At 38.4% G+C, this 19992-nt stretch overlaps 1 protein-coding gene across 1 annotated transcript; it reads left to right on the top strand.

Moving 5' to 3' along the window:
• Nucleotides 1-15484: 15484 nt before the first annotated feature.
• LOC129406846 (uncharacterized) lies at nucleotides 15485-19498 on the top strand. Its single transcript, XM_055146434.1, has 2 exons — nucleotides 15485-15520; nucleotides 18339-19498. The coding sequence occupies exon 2, from the start codon at nucleotides 18344-18346 to the stop codon at nucleotides 18944-18946; it is 603 nt and encodes a 200-aa protein (XP_055002409.1). The 5' UTR covers nucleotides 15485-15520; nucleotides 18339-18343; the 3' UTR covers nucleotides 18947-19498.
• Nucleotides 19499-19992: the final 494 nt, after the last annotated feature.

Below are 19992 nucleotides of genomic sequence, written 5' to 3'. Positions count from 1 at the left end.
GGTTAGTAGTTTATCCTTATAAGTATATAGGTAGTCAAGAGAGCTTTGATCCGTTCCTTTAATTGAGCGTACTTTCACATCATGGAAAGCACCTTTGTTTGGCACCATTATTTTCCCAATATCCAGAAAAAATGGAGAATGTATTTGAGATAATTCCACTCAACTGGATAGAGTTGACTTATGTGTTTTCCGTATGCATGTAAGATGAGAAAGTGACTCCTCTGAATATAACAATCATGTTATTAACTAAATCTTTCCTAGACAATTGTGTGTTTAAATCTGTGCATCCATATCAATTTCCCTCTTTTACCTTGGAGAAATCATCTCTGACTTAACATGTAGGGTCAGAATTATAGTTACTTGTACACATTTTATACGTTTATACAAGGACGATTCTGAACAAGAATGACTCTCCTCATATTAAGAGATTCTTTTCAGTTCTGGCTACCACTTACAGAAATTCTTCCACCAGTTGGATTGGTATTTCTGAACTAAAATCATAACAAAACAATATAATCAAACAAAATTAAGCATATTTTCTTTTGTAGGTTCTCTGAAAAATGTTGTAAAGTCTAACAACTTGCACATAATGTATGTATTCCTGGGCACACACACACACACACACACACACACACACACACACACACACAAAGGGTTTCTGTGAGAGCTGTAGCTGAGATTTACCAAGATCTATTAAAACAAAAATTAATCTGGGCTAAATATATTGTTCAGAGATTAAGCCAATCTGTATACTCTGATTTGATTCCTGCCACCACATATAGGCCCCTGAACACTTCCAGGAGTGAACACTGAGAATAGTGCTAGATGTAACCCCTAACTTACACTTCTAAACATAAGCCTCCACAAAAACAAAAACATCACTGTGCCACTGTCATCCTGTTGATCATCGATTTTCTCGAGCGGGTGCCAGTGATGTCTCCATTCGTCCTAGCCCTGAGATTTCAGCAGCCTCTCCTTACTTGTTCTTCCCAGAGGTGCCACCATGGAGGCTCTTTCTGGTAAGGGGAATGAGACCCATCATTGTTACTGTATTTGGCAAATTGAATATGCCACAGAGAGCTTGCAAGGCTCTGCCATGCGGGCAGGATGCTCTCAGTACCTTGCCAGGTAATCCAAGAGGGAGAACTAGGCTATAAGAGGTCGCACAGCCATGAATGCGGCCACGCACTTCTGGGAGCTTTGTTTTATAGTCTCTGAATCTTGGCCACTGATGGGATTACACAGACACCAGAGGCAGTTTGTGGGTGTGGCTTCCAAGCTACTGGAAAATGGGGAGTCTGGGTAGAGAAGGCCCAAGTCCCAATCCAAGCAGGCTTGGAGATCTCAGCCCTGGGTCCAACACACCTGGGTTCCTCTGAAGGTCCCTTCATGCATGAAGCTCGTCCGAACGTGTGGAGAGTGCCCTTAGGCATGGCTGTGGCTGGGTCCCGCAGTTCTTTGGCTGCCAGAGCTCTGCTTGGGGCAGGCAGGGAATCTCAACCCACCCCTTCTGAGTGGCCCTGGTGAAGACAGCCAGGCCTGGGGGCAAAAGACTCTGCATCACTCTCCTCTGGGAGCTTTGTTTTATTGTCATAAATAACACTAAATAATAAATAACAGTAAAGCATAAAATAAAATATGTAGACTTTTTCCATTTCAGATTCAGATAATTTTTTGCACACTAGTCTCTAATAGAAATACATTTTATAAAAAGAATATTATTTTTGCAATGACACTAAAAATTTAAACAATACTTTCTCAGTATTAATTGGACTTTTTTATGAAAATAAAAAAAACATAGCTTTAAACTGTGTAATTTGTGGGTGTAGAGAAATAGAAATAGAAAGAGAGATTTCTATATACTCAAATTTGAATAAAGTTTCTGAAGACAGTTATTAGAGCTGGGAATACTTAAAATTCAAATTTATACTTACTTATTTGCCTTTATTCCTCCATTAACTGTTGAAACATACCATGTGTGTAAATTTCTCAAGCATTCAACAAATCATAAATGCTAAGATTATGCAAGTATATATGGGAATGTTACCAACATTTGACTTTTCTCAAAGTGCAATGTACTTGAAAATTATATTTTATTACTTCACTTTCCCTTTTTCCACTCCATAGAAATTTCTCACTCATATTTCTGCCACTCAATTCATATTAAATACACTGCATTAATTCAAGAGTTAAAGTCTTATTCCTTACTGACATCCAAATTCATACTGAGCCTCTAATCTGCTATTGATAATGGAGTTTTGGGTTAGGTTTGGTGGGATGACATGGAATAGGGTGGATTCTGACTCATAAAACATTATGAAATTCTAATTGATGAAGTTTTGTAACATCTGAAATATATTTAAATAAAACCACATTCAAAGAATATATGTTTAGTGTTCTAAACTAAACTTATAAAAGAAATGTTAATACCAAGCCCCTGCCTATAGGGATAATTAATATATAGCAAGCATGTTCAATTGATCAATGAAGAGTTTACTATTTTATTTATTCCTAAGACTGTGTTACTTATATATCCCAAATTTTAGCTATATGCAGAATATTCACATACAAAATTTAAATCCTACGAAGGCTTTATGAATGCACATAAAAAAATGATCCATTCCTTGTGTGAATTTACTATATAAGATGCTCTCTGCTACATCTTCCAACTTAACAAGTAAAAATTATTAATTTTTTTGATAATTGAAAAATATTTACATGCATAGGTATATGTATATATATTATGTATATATATGTATATATATATATATACATACACATATGTCTTTGTACCAAAATACACAGATACAAGACTGTGTAGTTCTTTCTAACAATTTATCTGTCACTGAAGAGATGGTTATTTCATTTTTGCTTTTTTTTTTTTCTTTTTGGGTCACACCCTGCGATGCACAGGGGTCTCTCCTGGCTCTGCACTCAGGAATTACCCCTGGCAGTGCTCAGGGGACCATATGGGATGCTGGCAATCAAACCAGGGTTGGCCTCGTGCAAGGCAAAAGCCCTACCCGCTGTGCTATTGCTCTAGCCCCGAGATGGTTATTTCTTAATGATTTCTTTTTACTTCAGTCACTTTTTTTTCTTCTGAAACTTTTTGCAAAAGAAGACTCAAAACTATTAAAAGGTCAAAATTCGTTTTATATATACATGTTGTAGCTAATAGCTAATAGCTACAATAGCTAATAACACTTCACTATGCATTGGACTGCCTGTTTGAATTTATGCCTTTTCAGATATGTTAAATAAAAATAACTGAAAATTAAATATTGTAAAGCATAATTTAAATTTATTTTTAGTTTTTTTCTTTTTATGAAACTTGACATGAGTCAGTTATAAACAGCATCACATATCTAATAAATGATCAACGCTATTGCAATAAATGAAAAGAAGTGAAATGAAATGCAATAAAAAATAGCATGTATTTGACATCTCCAATTTAATTTCACAAGAGGAATAATGTTAATTATTAAGACTTTGCATTGTTAGTTCTTGAACTTATTTTAAATGAGGATATCTGACTTTCTGAGATGCAAGATATAGAATTAGCATTTTCCTACTTCTATTGCCCATGTTTCAATTTTCCTACTCTGATTCCCTACTAAATCCCTGTATTAGAACTCTCGAATATCAGAAGAAACGTTTCATGTAAGAACTTCTAACATAGCCTTAAGACTTATATCTGTTACAGTATATTTATTTTTGCACGTTTTCAAAAAGACCTTGCATTTTAATGTAATCAGTAATATTTCAATTATAATAAAATTTTACATTAGTGTAATTGCAATATTATGTTAACCCATGATCCCATTGATGGTATTATTTTCCTTCAAAATATTAGGGAAATTCTTAGGTATCTTAAACATTACTTTAGGTCAATTAATTAAATTGTAATAAAAAATTTTAAAGACCCTGGTGAATAACCAACCATATTTTCAAATTAAGACCTTAATTAAAATGTTATGGTCTAGTAATTACAGTCTCATTAGTTAAATCCCCCATAGTGTTCCATAATTGTTTTGAACTTATCATTTTATTTATATTCCTCATATCTGCTCCTTAAGTCCTTCACTTAATATATAAAAATAAAAGTTCACGCTAACTGGCATTAGCACTATGCTGATGTAAAGGTAGTATTTGTTATTTGCTTTATCCTTCCTTTACTAGGAGCAAAACATGTTCAAAAACAGAAATAAATACTGGTGCTTGCCTTTAAGAAGATTCAACAGGGAAAATTAATTGTTCGATAAATTACTTGGATGCTAGGTGCAGCTTCAGAAATTACCTTTCATCTTATCAGTAAATGAACTGTGTCTGTTAGAGAGGATTTTTCTTTACCTTCTAAAACAAATGGGTGTTTAAGACACAATTAAAGAAATCTGAATGGAGAAAAACTATTTAATAAAGATATCTCTTTCATCATTCAACAAACTATCTTGACTTTTGAAATGATATCTTAATCTTGAAATTTAGAAACTTTGAAAGTGAGTTTGAAATCTATGTGCATTATACAGTCATTATACAAACTTAACTTGTAGTTTTGACTTAAAATGGTAGCTGATTGGCATGGTTGTATTTCACTAGCAAGAAATAAATAATGTAAAAGTTGGGACCTGCTCTCTCTCTCTCTCTCACACACACTCTCTCTCTCTCTCTCTCTCTCTCTCTCTCTCTCTCTCTCTCTCTCTCTTTCTCTCTGTGTGTATTTCTTTGTGTGTATACAGCTATGGGCACAGAGCATACACACACATACACAAAAACAAATACAGGACAAAGAAATTGATGTGCTTCATTTGGTTAAGTATTATTGGAGGTTCTCCTGAAATATCCAATTGACTACTGACGTTCAATAAAATGAGATGGATTTAAGAGGTTACAAACTTCAGAATGAATAGGCAAAGATGGTATTAATATATCAACTAAACAACATTTCTAAGCTAGGGATTCTCAATGTTTTATATATAACACAGTACGTATGTGATTTAATGAAGAAGTAAAGATTTATATCATACTTCAGGCCGAGGAATTAAAAATTTCTAGATGGTTTATCAGAAGATACAAGTCAATTAAGTTTATGGACAAGAGAGATAGTGCAGCACAAACGGTGCTTGCCTTGCATGAGGCTGACCTGGGTTCAATCACTGATACCCTATAAAACCTCCAGAAGTTATCCTTGAGCACAGAATTAGGCGTAAGGCCTGAGCATCAATGAATGTGGCCCCAAAAGCAATAATAATACTAAAAAAGTTCCCAATGGATGTGCCTTTGATTGGGAACTGACAGAGAAAATGTCAGATACAACACAAGTAAATTTTTTTTAAAAGTAATACCAAAATAAAAGATTAAAGTTCAAGAGAAAAACTAACAATCTCAATAAGTACGTAGTGCAAAATTAGCACAGCACAGAGGTTGCATGTAAAACATGTAAAGTCTTGTAAGAATAGAGGTAAGAGCAAAATAATCACAGGGCAAAAAATAAAAGAATCTTAAAATGATAAAGGAACTGCTAAGGTGCTGAATTGTTACATACATTTCAAATAAATTTGGGTTTGAGAGATACTGAAAATAAGCTATTTTTCTTTTAAAAATAATTTAGAAATATTATGCATTTTTATCAAAAGTATTATCAGAAAGGAATGAATGTTTTTCATTAAATCTGCGTTATCAGAAAAAGTATATTACTTAAAGCTGTGACCATAGATGAGTGGTTTACTACATCAAATCTTGGAGCAAGAACTAAAAGCAATCAAGCATAAACTCAGCTAAATTATTTATATATTTTTTTGCACTTATATTTGTTTTTTTCTCTTTTGGATTTGGGGCCACAAGCTGAGGTGAGGGCTTATTCCTTGCTCTGTACTCTGGGATAACACCTGGTAGTGCTTTTAGGAAATATATTCCGAATTCGCTCCATACTCAATAGCACCTTAATCCCTATGCTGTCTCTCTGGACCCTCAGAAATAATTCAAATATCAAATCTAAAGGATGAAAGGATCAAATATGCAATGTGCAAAAATCAAGTAAAATGGATTCAATATTTAATGAGAGACCAGATGAAATAAAGTTTTTATGAAAAGAAGATAAGACAAACCATTGTATCAGTTTCAATCATATCTTTGGTGATTCAACTATATTAACAAGATAAACTAGAGCAAAAATAAACAAAGGTATTGATTTTGACTAACCAGGTTTTGCATTGAGAGAGAAGTTGTCACAGATGCAAGGATGCAAGAAGACACTGAACTAGATATTATAGGTATTATGAAGGGTTAATATGTAAGATACATAAAGAACTCACAAAACTCAACAGCAAGTAAACCAACAAAGAATCCATCAAGATGGGGAGAAAAACTGAGTAGAAGTTCTTCTGAGTAGAAAATTTGGGGGAAGAACCAAATTGATAATTCAATAAGTACATGAAAAGATTCCCCAAATATTTAAGATTAATAAGTAAGATACCTCAACTAGTACATGCTCCAGTACTTCCTCTCCTAGACTCCACCCAAGAAGACTAAAGCATATATTCAAAAACATGTATACGTACATTTGTTTATTCCAGAACCATTTTACTTAACCAAAACATTGGCAAACATCTAATTTTCCAGTGAGATAGAGAGTAAATAATTAATATGTGACAGACACATAAAATGTGATACTACTTAGCTCTTCAAAAGGATATTGTGGGACTAGAGCAATAGCACAATAGGTAGGGTGTTTGCCTTGCACTCAGCCGACCCAGGTTCAATTCCCAGCATCCATTTTGAACCCCTGAGCACCGCCAGGGGTAACTCCTGAGTGGAGAGCCAGGAGTAACCCCTGTGCTTCACTGGGTGTGACCCAAAAAGCAAATAGGATGAAATATTGGCTTTTGCTATGTATGGGTGGAGTGAACAGGATAATAAAAATAAAATCAGGAGATGTATAAATATAATATTTTATTACTCAGGTGCGGCATACATAGAAAAAGAAAAGAGAGGATCAAGGGGAGCAGCTGAATTTAAACCTACCTGTAGATTTTGACACAGATTTGAGGTTACAAGGTGATAAAGAAGTGGGACTGAAAATCTGATATGTTTTGGTTGGAGAATATCAGTATTTTGGTGAAGGATGTAGAGCAGTAAGATTTTGTTCCTTATAGAATAATAGACTATAAGACGAACACCCAAGAATAGTAGAAATAAGTACCAGGAGGTTGTCACCATGGCTTGGAGGCTGTTCTCTCATTCTGGGCAACTCAGAGAAGGGAACAGCAAGTAAAATGTGGTTGTTGGTCATGTGGGGGAAAGATGATGTGGGCCAAATATAGACTAGAGACTGAACGCAATGGCCACTCAACACCTTTATTGCAAACCACAACACCTAACCAGAGAGAGAGAACAAAAGGGAATTCCCTGCCATAGTGGCAGGGTGGGGTGGGGGGAGACGGGACTGGGAAGGGGGGGTGGGATGTTGGGTTTACTGGTGGTGGAGAATGGGCACTGGTAAAGGGATGGGTTATCAAACTTTGTAAGGGAGAAACATGAGCACAAAAATGTATAAATCTGTAACTGTACCCTCACGTTGACTCACTAATTAAAAATAAACTATTAAAAAAAAAAAAAAGATTTTGTTCCTAAAATTTATAAACATTTACAGAACTATAAACCAATGTTCACTCAATCACAGTATACATTTGAACACATTACAGGTTTGATTTGTTATTAATAAGAACTTTTTAAATTACCAAAATTAACCAACCATAAATTTGCATGCTATATTTTTCTTCTCCTAAATGTTAGTGAAAATATTTTGTGATTTCTAGGGAGTTATTTAAAAGTATAATTCTGAACTTTTGTTTTAATTTTCAACTACATTACATTTTACATGAAAGGATTTACTATATGTTATTAAATTTATACTTAAAACAGTTATTTTGTGTGCAATACATATTATGTGTTTATATAAACATACTTAAGTAATATAATACCTGTTCTTTAAAAACTTTAATCAAAGTTAATGTTTAATTTTTCTCCACTTGCATTTGTGTATATGAGGATAGTTTTAATTTTGGTTGATTGTACTAAATACAGTTTGAGTACATACTCTCCCATTCAAAGAATGCATACTCTTACATAATTTTGCATGTTTGTATATACTTGGTTTAAAAATACATCTATTTATACATACACATACAGTTGAGTGTGAATTTTTTATATATGTGTACATTTTTTGCACATCTGAGCTTATATTCTAATTTTGCATTTGTGTTCTTTTTGGACAAAAACACGTGCATTCATGAATAGGTCTTATGTATCTCTGCATGTTTCTTTTTATCTTTATATTTGTCTTTATGTTTTACGATTTGCATACCTTTATTCATGTTTTTTTTGTAATAAGCGCAACTCAACTTTTAATATGGCAACTTTGCTTTTGAACAATATTTAATAGTTTTTATAGTGGCTGTGTCCTTCCATATGATGTCTAGCTCTACTTCTCAGAAGGAACTACTCGTTTTAATCTCTCAAAAGTATAAATCATGTATTTTCTATGTTCCTGTGCTACTCTGAACAATAAATCCAGTTCAAAGAAAGTTATTTCTTCAATACTTTAGTGTAGCCCACTTATATATCTTTCAATAGACTTTTTTCTTTTTTTTTATTGTGCCAGTTTTACTGCTTGCCTTTGTGCTTGTTATGTGCTTTTCTCAGTTATAAAACTCATCTTCTAACAATTTAGACTTTTTTCTTTCTGTAAGAGTCTCTTTGTATCATTTTAAGTTCACAGATGTTAGCGAAGTTTTATTCCCTTCCTCATGACCAATTCTTCCAATAAAGTTACCAAGTCAGAAAAAAATCTGTATTTAGTGAATCAACTTTTTTTAAAGTCCCATATAGCTTTACATAGAAAATAATTGCGGATTATGATTTAGACTCTTTATCAGAATTATAAAAGAGAAACATTTAGAAATGGTAGCTATTAAGATTTACTGAGAGGTCAAATATTACCTAGACTGTATGTGTTCGGGTTGGAGAACAGTTGCCTAGCACGTGCAAAGGCTTAAACCGCAGCCGTTGCATAACCTACTTCCCCCACACCTCTCTTGAATACCCCCTCCTCCCCCAGGCTGACTTTTATAACCCTATTGTCTCCTATAAGCACTGCTTCCTTATATCTGAACACCAAAAGTTTTAGGGCTGAATGGCTGTGCTACATAACAGGCAAGATTACCTGGTCTCTGAGCTCCGTTGGGTGTGCTGTCTGCTTAAAACAAAACACAGAAGGTGAGAGATAGCACAGCTAGTACAGCGTTTATCTTGCACACGGAGGGCCTGGATTTGATTTCTTTGCATATTTAATCTTCTTGATTTGTAAATATCGTTCCCTGTGTTGTGAAAGTAACTGATAACATTGATTAATGAATTTATTTTTCATACAATAATGCATATCCTTCATACAACAATAATTTTATGTACAGTGGACTATGGTAAATAAGAAACAACAATAACTAACTTAGATTTTAATTTTTTTGATTATTGGTTGGTTGATATTGGGGTCACACCCGGTTGTGGGATACCAAGACACGCTAGGGAACAGACAAACCTCTTTCAGGCTTGTATATGATGAACCCATTAAACTATCTCTTCAGCCCAATAATTCTGTATTTATATGGATGGACTGTTATTTAATTAAGGTGCAAAACAGCACTAACAATTAGAATTTGTTGATGGTGATTATATAAGACTTCTATGGAGAATGCATCAATTTCATAATTCCACTTCAATAGCGGGATACCTAGCCCTGTGGCCCCAGTGATAGTAGAGCAAGTTGGGTGCTTGCTTTGTACCAGTTGACAGTTTCAATCCCAGCAACAAATATGGACCCCTCAGCACTGCCAGTGTGATCTCTAAACACAGAGCTGGGAGTAACTCCTGAGCACCAGTGGGTATGCCTGCTCCCCCAAATAAAATAAAATGTGATAAAATAAAATAAAATAATGACTGACCACAAATGGTTGGAACTTTTGTAAATATAAGCTTGAAAGATAACCAAATAGTTATTTTCAGCTCCCCAAATATTGCAAGGGTGATCTGGGGCTGCTCTCCACTGTACTCATTCTGGCTGTGTGGACCTGATGTACCATTGCCTAACTTGGCAATGTAGTTCTGTAGAGCCAGTGGTGATGGGGGATAATAGGCCACCATGGCAGACCTATGAGTGGGGCATGCAATGGTGATGATCAAATTTGTGACCTAGTGGATGTTTCACATATGTGCTATCCCTTCAAGTTATCTCTCTGCTCCCGCACTGTGTATTCTTAGAAGTTACAAAAAATGATACCTTGGAATAAATTATATTAGAAATTGTCCTTCAGAGATTGACTTCATAATAAAATTATTATTTATTAATAATTGGAGAGTTTTTCTTAGACTTTATAATTTTGATTCTATTATACTCACTAAGTAGTTTCTGTCTTTGCAAATTGGAGCATTAATTTGTGAAATCCTGATAGAAAATATCAGTGTAAAAAGTTACAATCTCTAAATTGGGGAAATACAGTTTCTTTTCTTTTCCAATAGTTCATTTTGTTTCTCCAAGCACTTTATTTATGAGAAACATTCAGTTATGACATATTTCTCACAAAAAGAAATATTTCAGTAGCCCAATATTTTTTATAATCAAGGTAACTACTTATATACTATTAAAAGTTTTTAAATGCAACAATACTGATAGAATTTTATAAGTGGAAATTTTTATCAACCCAAGTGTTTAGAAAGTATAATAGTTTTATATGTGCTGGAGTGATAGCACAGTGGATAGGGCATTTGCCTTGCACACGGCCAACCCAGATTCGATTCCTCCATCCCTCTCAGAGAGCCGGCAAGCTACCAAGCGTATCTTGCCCGCATGGCAGAGCCAGGCAAGCTACCTGTGGCGTATTCGATACCAAAAACAGTAACAACAAGTCTCACAATGGAGATGTTACTGGTGACCACTCAAGCAAACCGATGAGCAATGGGATGACAGTGACAGTGACAATAGTTTTATATAGTAAGGTATAAAGATATATTAGTATTATTCAGCATGATATTTGGTTATTGATCTTATGTTTTCTACATAACTTTCTGTTGTTTTTATTCTAAAAATAATTTTCTCGCATCTATCTGTGTTCTTCATCTATAGTCACAGGACTCAAAATATAATGAGAATTTGATCCTCCCGCAAGTTTTGCCTGGTTCTCCGAGCACTGTATGGATGCCTTTGGCTCTTATCTAATCTCTGGTGAATAATATTCTAGGGCCAGAGCAGAGGCATGATTTGCTGATGTGTGTTAAAGGAGCAGATCACTACTGTTCACAGCCCAGAACCTTCTGCCAGGCCAGCTGTGTGGTCCCACACAGAGACCTAAGGTGTGGAGTCTCTCAGCTAGCCTGCTTCCCTGAATTCATCCGAGTAGAATCCTGGGAAGCAACAACAGTAGTTAACTAAAGGCTGCAGCCTTGTTCGGGTCAAACAACATTGTACTAAGAGCATAGGTTGGTAAAGTGTCATCTTTTCCCATTTTTTTTTAAATACAAGTATAGTAGAATTTGAACTTAAAAGAAATGAAATTTTTACTCTATGTTTACATTGGCAGAGACTGGCAAACTCCCTGTAGCGTACTCAATATGCCAAAAACAGTAACAATAACAGGTCTCGTTCCCCTGACCCCGAAAGAGCCTCAAAATGTTGGGAAAGAAGAGTAAGGAGATGCTGCTAAAATCTCAGGGCTGGGACAAATGGAGATGTTACTGGCGCCCGCTCAAGTAAATCTATGAGCAATGGGATGACAGCGAGAGTGACAGTGATAAATAATTTTAAGATCATCATAATCATCCCATTGATCGTCAAATTTCTGTAGCAGTCTCAGTAACGTCTCCATTCATGAGAGAGGGAAGGAGGAATTGAACCCGGGTTGCCAGCGTGCAAGGCAAACACCCTACCCGCTGTGCTATCGATAGAAATATCAAAGTACATTCAAAATTAAATGATAAAATAATGTAACATTTTCTTGTATCTAAAGTAAATGTTTTAAAAATTAGGGGGAAAAGGTGACTGAAATAAATTAATAAGTCTAATAAATTAATGAATTAATAAGTCTAACCCAAAATATGTAAATTAAAACTCTTGGTGGAAAATTAAAAATAATATTTTAACATCATTTCTTGCCTTGGTGCCATAGGTTCAAATATTGACAACTTGCTATGTTGGTATGAAAAGTACAGTGATTTAGTGAAAAGGGAAATTTTACAATACTCACTAAATGAGATTTATATTTGAATTGTCAACTTGAAGTAGGATCCATTAGAGATCACGTGTGAGAATTTACTTAGAGTGTATATAAACTTCCTAAAATAAAATACTTCACATGTGGAAGTTAAATCATTGATCAGAGTGTACTAGAAAGAACTAACACACTGAACAAATTCTGTTCAATCTGAATGAATGAATATCATGCAGCCAGAAAAAGTGAAAACTGTATCTATGTAGCAATTATCTGATAAATTATTAAACCATGAAAGCAATTACCCTGAAAATATGTTAACCAGGATTTAGCAAGCAGTTTCTATATAAACATGACTGGGAAAATACTATTTAAGAATCTCTAATATTGTTGTTTTATTTAAAATGCTTATACAAAAATTTAAGAAGCGAAAAAACTAATGTTCACCCTGGAAATTTAATTATATTTACTTAAGATTAAATATTAAAGTTATATCCATATTAAAATTAAACAATTAAAACAAAGGAATCAGGACCAGAGGAATATTATAGCCTGTAAGGGCTTTTGTCTTGCAAGCTTCCAACCTGAGTTTGAATCTTTGCACGAATATGTTCCCTGATGCCCACCAGGAGTGATCCTAGAGCACAGGCTGGAATACTCCTGAGCACTTTTGCATGTGGCTCTAAGAACATGTAAATGAACAAAATATGAAAGGAAAACATAGCTATTTACAGACATGCTTTAAATGCTAAGCTTTTAGAATAGGACTGGAGGGGGAAAGATGCTTGCATTCATATGTAATCAAGATTTTTCTCAACTGGGGAGTGTAGAATAACATTGGTTTGTCCTTTCAGCCCTGCCACATGCGTCTTGGGTTTACCAGGTTACTCCCATCACAGTGCTCCCATTCCTCTGTGTAATCTCGTTCCTTTTGCCCTGCTTCCCCTACTGCTTCCCCAACTCAATCATCTTTATCTCCTAATCAGACTCTGTTAACTAGTAAATATTGCTTTTCTTGTCTCCTTAAGCCCTTTGTATAGTAAATTCAGACAATGTCCATTTTGTTTGGACACAGGAAGACAGTTACTTCTATGCTTTTGTAACATGAGAGTTAATTGACTCTGAAAGATATTCACTCCTGAGTATCTGTTCTCACAACTTAAGCCTCAGTTGCCCTTACTTCCTAGCACCCCCAAGCAGGGTCCTGACGAGGGACTGGATGGACCCAGGGCAATCTATGAGCTACCCTGGAATCAAAACAGGCCAGGCCAAACCAACATAATATTTAATTATAAGTTAAGAGCATGGTCATGGAAAAATTGTCATGATCCAAAAATTAACAACTGGATTAGGACCCTGCTAGGGTTTAGGAAAGATTAATCTGCCCTGAGCACTGTAGTCTGAGATCTATAGTGAGATGTCCCCAGAGGAGCCACCCTAAAAGCTTAATGCATCTCTTACTGTGTTCATACAAAACAACTAATATTAAGAAGTGGAATTAAAATGCCAATTAAGATGTTAATTAAGTTATTGGACTAAGGAGAGGAGAAACACCCCTAGGTGGTATTTTGATCAGGAAGGGCTTTTGCTCTGTTGATTATGCTACTGGGTGGGGTGTGGTGGCTACCCCCAATGCAGGGAGTTGAGGGAGAGACTAGAGAGAGACCAGGCTGTGAGAGGGAGCATGGAGAGATGAGCAGGAGAGACAGGAAGGGATGGGAATGAGGGGCAGCTTGAGACTAGAACGGGAAGCTTAGTGAGACTGGAACAGACACATGGAGAGAATAGAATCAATGGCAACTGATCACCAACCAGCTTGACTTTCACTTCCTCCTTCATCTGCCCACGGCATTGTCCGTCCTGGGTGGGGAAGCAGCCTGAGACCAAAAAAAACAGGGAGAGAGAGAGAGAGAGAGAGAGAGAGAGAGAGAGAGAGAGAGAGAGAGACAAGGAGAGAGAGTAAGAAAGAGAGAGAGGGGGAGAGAGAAAAAGAGGGAGAGAGAGAGGGGAAGAGAGAGAAAGAGGGAGAGAGAGGGGAAGAGAGAGAAAGAGGAAGAGAGAGAGGGAGAGAGACAGGGGGATAGGGGGAGAGAGAGAGGGAGAGAGGGAGAGAACCTCAGGATTTCCATAGCTGCCTGGAGATTACACAGGGGAGAAGCAAATTGCTGTGTAAAAAAGATTTTATTTTAATATTTTTATCTGTAAGGGATTTCTATATGCCATTAGGTACTCTATACTACACTAATAAGAGAACAGGACTAACCACACACACATTTAAGAACATCAGTATTTGTTGACCCTTAAAATGTACTTTCTACAGACTACTATTGTCCAAGCATTAGTATACCTTCTGCTCTGCAGTTACCTTCAGGGGAAAAAAATCAATAATGTCACATCTTTGATTAAATTTAATATAGCTCTTGCACGTGACCAGAATATTTGTGGTAATTTATCACAGCCTCCATAGGAATCCCAAAGAGTGTTTTGGGAAGGGCCCTACTCAGTCATGGATAGGGTTTAGTGCTGATGTCCCACACTTAGCAGCAAATAAACCCTGAGCATCTCCAGGTGTAGAACCAAGGCTTACATCATTAGATAAGAAAGGAATGCAATGCTCTTTTTTAATAAGAAAAGAAAACAGTCTTTGACTCCATCAATTAAACTTTTGCAGCTATATTGTAGGGAGCCAGAGCACATTGCGCATGTGCGCATGCGCATGATCGCGCATGCGCAACAACCACATTGCGCATGCGCGACAAACACATTGCGCATGCGCAACGACCGCATTGCGCATGCGCAACGACCGCATTGCGCATGCGTGTCGAGAGCCAATAGAGCGCCACCTCATATGGGGTGATTGGCGAGAGCCAATAGAATGAGCGCCACCCTATGGGGTGATTGGCGAGAGCCAATAGAATGAGCGCCACCCTATGGGGTGATGGGCGAGAGCCAATAGAAGATGAGCACCACCTTAGAGGCGGGACAACCAGGTTATATAAGGACTGCCATTACCCGGGTTGTGGTTCTTTCGTTCTTTTCTCATCCGGAGTTAACTGAATAAAACAGCTGCAGAAGGATCCTCAACCCGTGTCGTCTCACTCTTTGCTGGCGAAGGGAAATCGCGACGCGGGCCACGAACAACTGGTGCCGAAACCCGGGAAATCCATCTTGCACCGCGAGGAAGAACCCCTCCTTTTGGAGGGAGGATTCAGAACTGCAAGGACGACTGCTCGGAGAGGCGTGCTGCGGACCACTGCCCAGTGTTGGTAAGAAAAGAATGCCTGTTTCCTGGTGGTGGGGAGCACTCTTTGTCCTCCTTATTTGGATTTGCCTTCTCTTTTGCTCTTGTGTCTTTACTATGGGCACTGAGGCGACTTGGAAGATGGTTCAAAATTGGAGGATGAGGCATGCTCCATAGTGGTCAGGGAAGGCCAGCAGGTGTTGGAAAAGGTCCAAAACAGCTTGTCAGAAACCGAGCGATCAGAAGGGCTGGGCGCGCGTATGAAAATACCCAGCAATAAGGAAAAAGGACTGCCCGGTGGGGGCAAGAAGTTAGAAATAAATAAGGAAAAAGGACTGCCCGGTGGGGGCAAGAAATTAGAAATAAATAAGGATGAAATCAATGGGAAGGTGCTTTCGGGTTTGATTGACACTGGTGCAGATGTAACGATCATTGCCAAAAAAGACTGGCCAAAAGAGTGGCCCCTCACCCCCTCACTGACTCACCTTCAGGGTACAGGCCAATCCCAAAACCCTATGTTAAGTTTGTCCCCACTTGATTGGCGCACCGGGGAGGGCAAATCCAGGACTGTATGCCCTTATGTTCTGCCTGGGCTCCCTGTCAAACTCTGGGGCAGGGATATTCTCTCACAAATGGGCTTTTTACTAATTGACACCTAGGGCCCCCTTCCCATTGAAAAATTACAGGCCGCCAAGTTGTTAGTGCAGGGACAGCCCGGCACCCCACCCCCATTTTTGTGATAAAAAAGAAATCCGGTAACTGGAGGCTCCTCCATGACCTCCGGGAAATAAATAAAACTATGATCCCCATAGACGCCACCCAGCCTGGCATCCCTTGCCCGTCGGCTATTCCCCACGGCAGCTAAGATTGTCCTTATTCTTAAGAATTGCTTTTTCTCCATTCCCCTCCACCCAGAGGATTGCAAGCGTTTTGCCTTTTCTCTCCCTGTCACAAACTGCGCTGGGCCCCAGCCCTCGCTTCCATTGGAATCATTTTTTGGGGTATGCACCCTCCCCAGCTTTTCCTTGGTTTTGAACTTGCTGCCGTGTCCAAATTATTTGCCTCGACCCCTCAACCCTTTAATCTTTATACAGATAGCTTTTATATTGCCACCCCCCCCCTTTTTTGCCTCTAGATTGCTAGCTTCTTATTAGAAAGAGCCCGATGTACATTGTAGCAACCCCATTGTCAGGGGGACAAGACCAAAGGTAATGTGGACTCCCGTAGGGCAGGTTTAAGAATTTCTGTGTGAATGTGGTGCGTGGGGTGCGCACCGGAATGAAAGAGGACCGGTCCGAATGAGTGCAGGAGTGTGATTTGTGCGAGTGCCTTTAGTGTGTGTGTATATTTGTCTCATTATGTTTCTCTTAGTTATGCTTATTATTATCAGCAGAGAAGTCAGGAAAATGCAAGATCATGTGGTTGAGTGTTTAATAATATCAGGAATGAAAAAGAGTGTCGCTAAGGTGGTCTATCCACCTCAGAAGTAGTCTTGATCTTAAAATTGTAACATCTGACAACTTAGGTTTCAACAACTTTGTCATGGATTGTTTTGCCGGCTTATATCAACAAAAGCGGTTTCTTGACCCAATTTTAATAAGCAGGAAACTGGCTGGTCAGGCAGAGAAATGGGGAGCAATGTTCCCAATCGGCCGACAGGGCTTAACTTTGCCCTGGGGACTTGTTCCTTCCTTTCTCAGTCTATCAGTTTTTTTCCCTGCCATTTCTGAAGGGTCAGATCGATAGATCAACTGCAGATGTGTGCACATGTACATGTGGTGTTTTTAGTGAACTTATTGTCTGTTTGTCTGTCTCTCTATGTGGATCACTTGAGTGCTGGAGCCAGAGTGGGAATCAGTGGTAAAAATTAGGCCTGGGGAAAACAGGATCATCTCAAGAGATCAGGGTGATATGCAGTTCAGCAATTTAAAGGATCTATGTGATTTTGGAACCTGTTAGACCAGGTTTAAACAAAGATTTCTAATTAGAATATGGCGCCTACAACGAAATTGAAATTTTTAGTCTAAATTTTTTATTGGAAGAACATTAATAGTTATTACCAATTGAAATTCTTTTGAATTCCAGTATCTGTACTATCTAGAAACAGCTACAGAACTAGAGCCAGAAATCTAAAAGTGAATTGGGAATTCAGAGTGCAAGGTTTATCTTATAAGCCTCTGCTAATTTTAATGAGGAATTTAGCTGTTTTTCAAACAACAAAGGTACAGAAACCCTCAAAATAAACAAAGTTACTTGTGTTTCCGTAGACATTTGATAGTCAAAAATTTTTTTTCTATGCTATTATCGAAGTTTGGTTAAAAAAATATATATATACATATATATATATATCTATATCTATATCTATATATATATATATATAAATACCCGAAGGGCTCTTTCTGTGTTTGACAGCATGCTTGTATTGTGGAATTGATAAAGTTAGAAAGCTCATGATTTGAACTAAGGTACAAAAACTGTTGAACTTAAGCCAAAGAAGATTTACTCATGTTTCATGAAAATTGATGGTTTAAAGGTCTTATGCTGTTGTGTCAATGTACTTATACATCTGCATTGGATTATTAGAATGTGAGCTGAAATAATTGTAGTAAAAACAGGTTCGAAGAGTAATGGTTTAGTTAAAACATGAGTTTTTTGGAGTTCTAATATTGGTTGCAAAACTTGTCCTACCAGTGTTTTATTTGATTTGAGATAACAAAAAAAAAATTTTTTTTTTAAGCTACTTAGCTCAGGGTCATAAGGAGTGAGAGTTTTTAAAGATTTCCGAGTCCGCAGAATGCTCCAGGTGGATCCCCTGAGAGGGATTCTCTCTTTTCTTCTTACAGAGAACATGCGGCTCGTCGTCCGGTGCCGACCCTGCGGGTTTGCAATGATGATCCTGCTGCTGACTGTGCAACCGACGGAGGCCGGATTGGGCCGGCCGGCTGACCCTACACGCCTCCTACAACAGCTGTATGGGACCCCGTGCAACTGTCAGGGAGGACAATCTTCGGTGACCCCAACGAGCTACACGAAAACCGTGGACTGTGGGACTCTGACTATATATCTCGTCACGCGGTCCAGTGCTCGAGGCGGACTGACCCAGTTTTGGCAGTGCGTGCCCAAGCCTACTTTTATAAATAAGGGGGATCCCTGTCCTCAAAACTGTCAAGTGGTAGACCAGATGAATGCCATGTGTTATACCAGCTATTCTGAATGTACCCTAGGAGGAAAGAGGTATTTTACTGCAAAGCCCCATATGTCCTACGAGGGAACGTTCGGGGGTGACTGGTCAGTTGTCCCCTCCAGCAGAGGGAACCCTAAGTATGCTGCTGCCTCATGCACGGCCCCAGTGGGCAAAGATGCCTGCTGGCCCACGCGTGCCCCCTTGCATGTCACTGACGGGGGTCCCTCCGATGTGGTTCGGGAAAGGGAGGTGGGACAGCAGATTTAGCAACTGATTTTGGCTCTCTATCCCCAAATTTAATACGCAATGCGGAGAGTGTACCATGACGTGGAAACCGCTTGATGCTATGTTGGTTGATTGCATTTCTGATTTTGTTTTGATGGTTGTATTTTTTGATTGTTGTTTTGATTATTTGCTTTTACCTGGGTTATAGCTGACTGCTGCCTGGTGCCCCAATCCTCTGGCGGGGGCTCGGACTCGTTGGGCTCCCGCTATCCCTCTCTATCTTGCGCTCATGGCTCCTGCTCTGGGAGCAGCCCTTGCACGCTCGGAGCCACAAGGGCTCATTGCACGAGTACGGGTGCTCCCGAGTATTCTTCCTGAGAAGGGTGTCAGGCCGGAGAGCACTGCACTGAGTTGGCCCCCGACTCAGGGTGGCGAGCCACTTGCATAGGGCTGCCGTCGGATTTTGCCCTGCCTGGAAGTGAGGACGGCGGGACAGGTGGAGCCTTGGCGCGACCTGAAGGGGACGTGCGGAGGCCTCCTCAGTCCCTTGTAATACAGGCAGTGGTGACCGCCACCCCCTTCTACCAACAGGATGGCTCCATAAACTATATCACTTTCCATGTATCAATTAGATATAAAAATTCTATCCACAAAGGGCTGTCTATAGCACTATAGCACTGCCGTCCCATTGTTCATCCATTTCCTTGACCTTGGCCAGGCACCAGTAACGTTTCCATTGTAAGACTTGTTGTTACTGTTTTTGGCATATTAAATATGCCACACGGGTAGCTTGCCAGGCTCTGCCATGAGGGTGGGATACTCTCAGTAGTTTGCTGGGCTCTCCGAGAGGGAAGGAGGTATAGAACATGGGTCGGCCACATACAAGGCAAACGCCCTACCCACTGTGCTATCGCTCCAGGACACAAAGGGCTTAAGAGTTTAAATGAAATAATTTGCCTTTAGTATCTATGGTTGCAATAATATGTCATGTTTTTCACATGAGATCATCAAAAGTTTGTCACTCAATATTTTTATCTGTATTTAGATATCTGTATTTGCTGGGAAGGAAGTAGTCAAATGGATTTTTT

The sequence above is a fragment of the Sorex araneus genome, chromosome 1, assembly GCF_027595985.1.
Source record: "Sorex araneus isolate mSorAra2 chromosome 1, mSorAra2.pri, whole genome shotgun sequence".
NCBI classification, from domain to species: Eukaryota; Metazoa; Chordata; class Mammalia; order Eulipotyphla; family Soricidae; genus Sorex; species Sorex araneus.
This window is presented reverse-complemented; position numbering and strand designations above follow the sequence as displayed.

Coding starts and splice junctions, on each gene's coding strand:
- LOC129406846 (XM_055146434.1), top strand. CDS start 18,344: ATGCGGCTCGTCGTCCGGTGCCGACCCTGCGGGTTTGCAATGATGATC.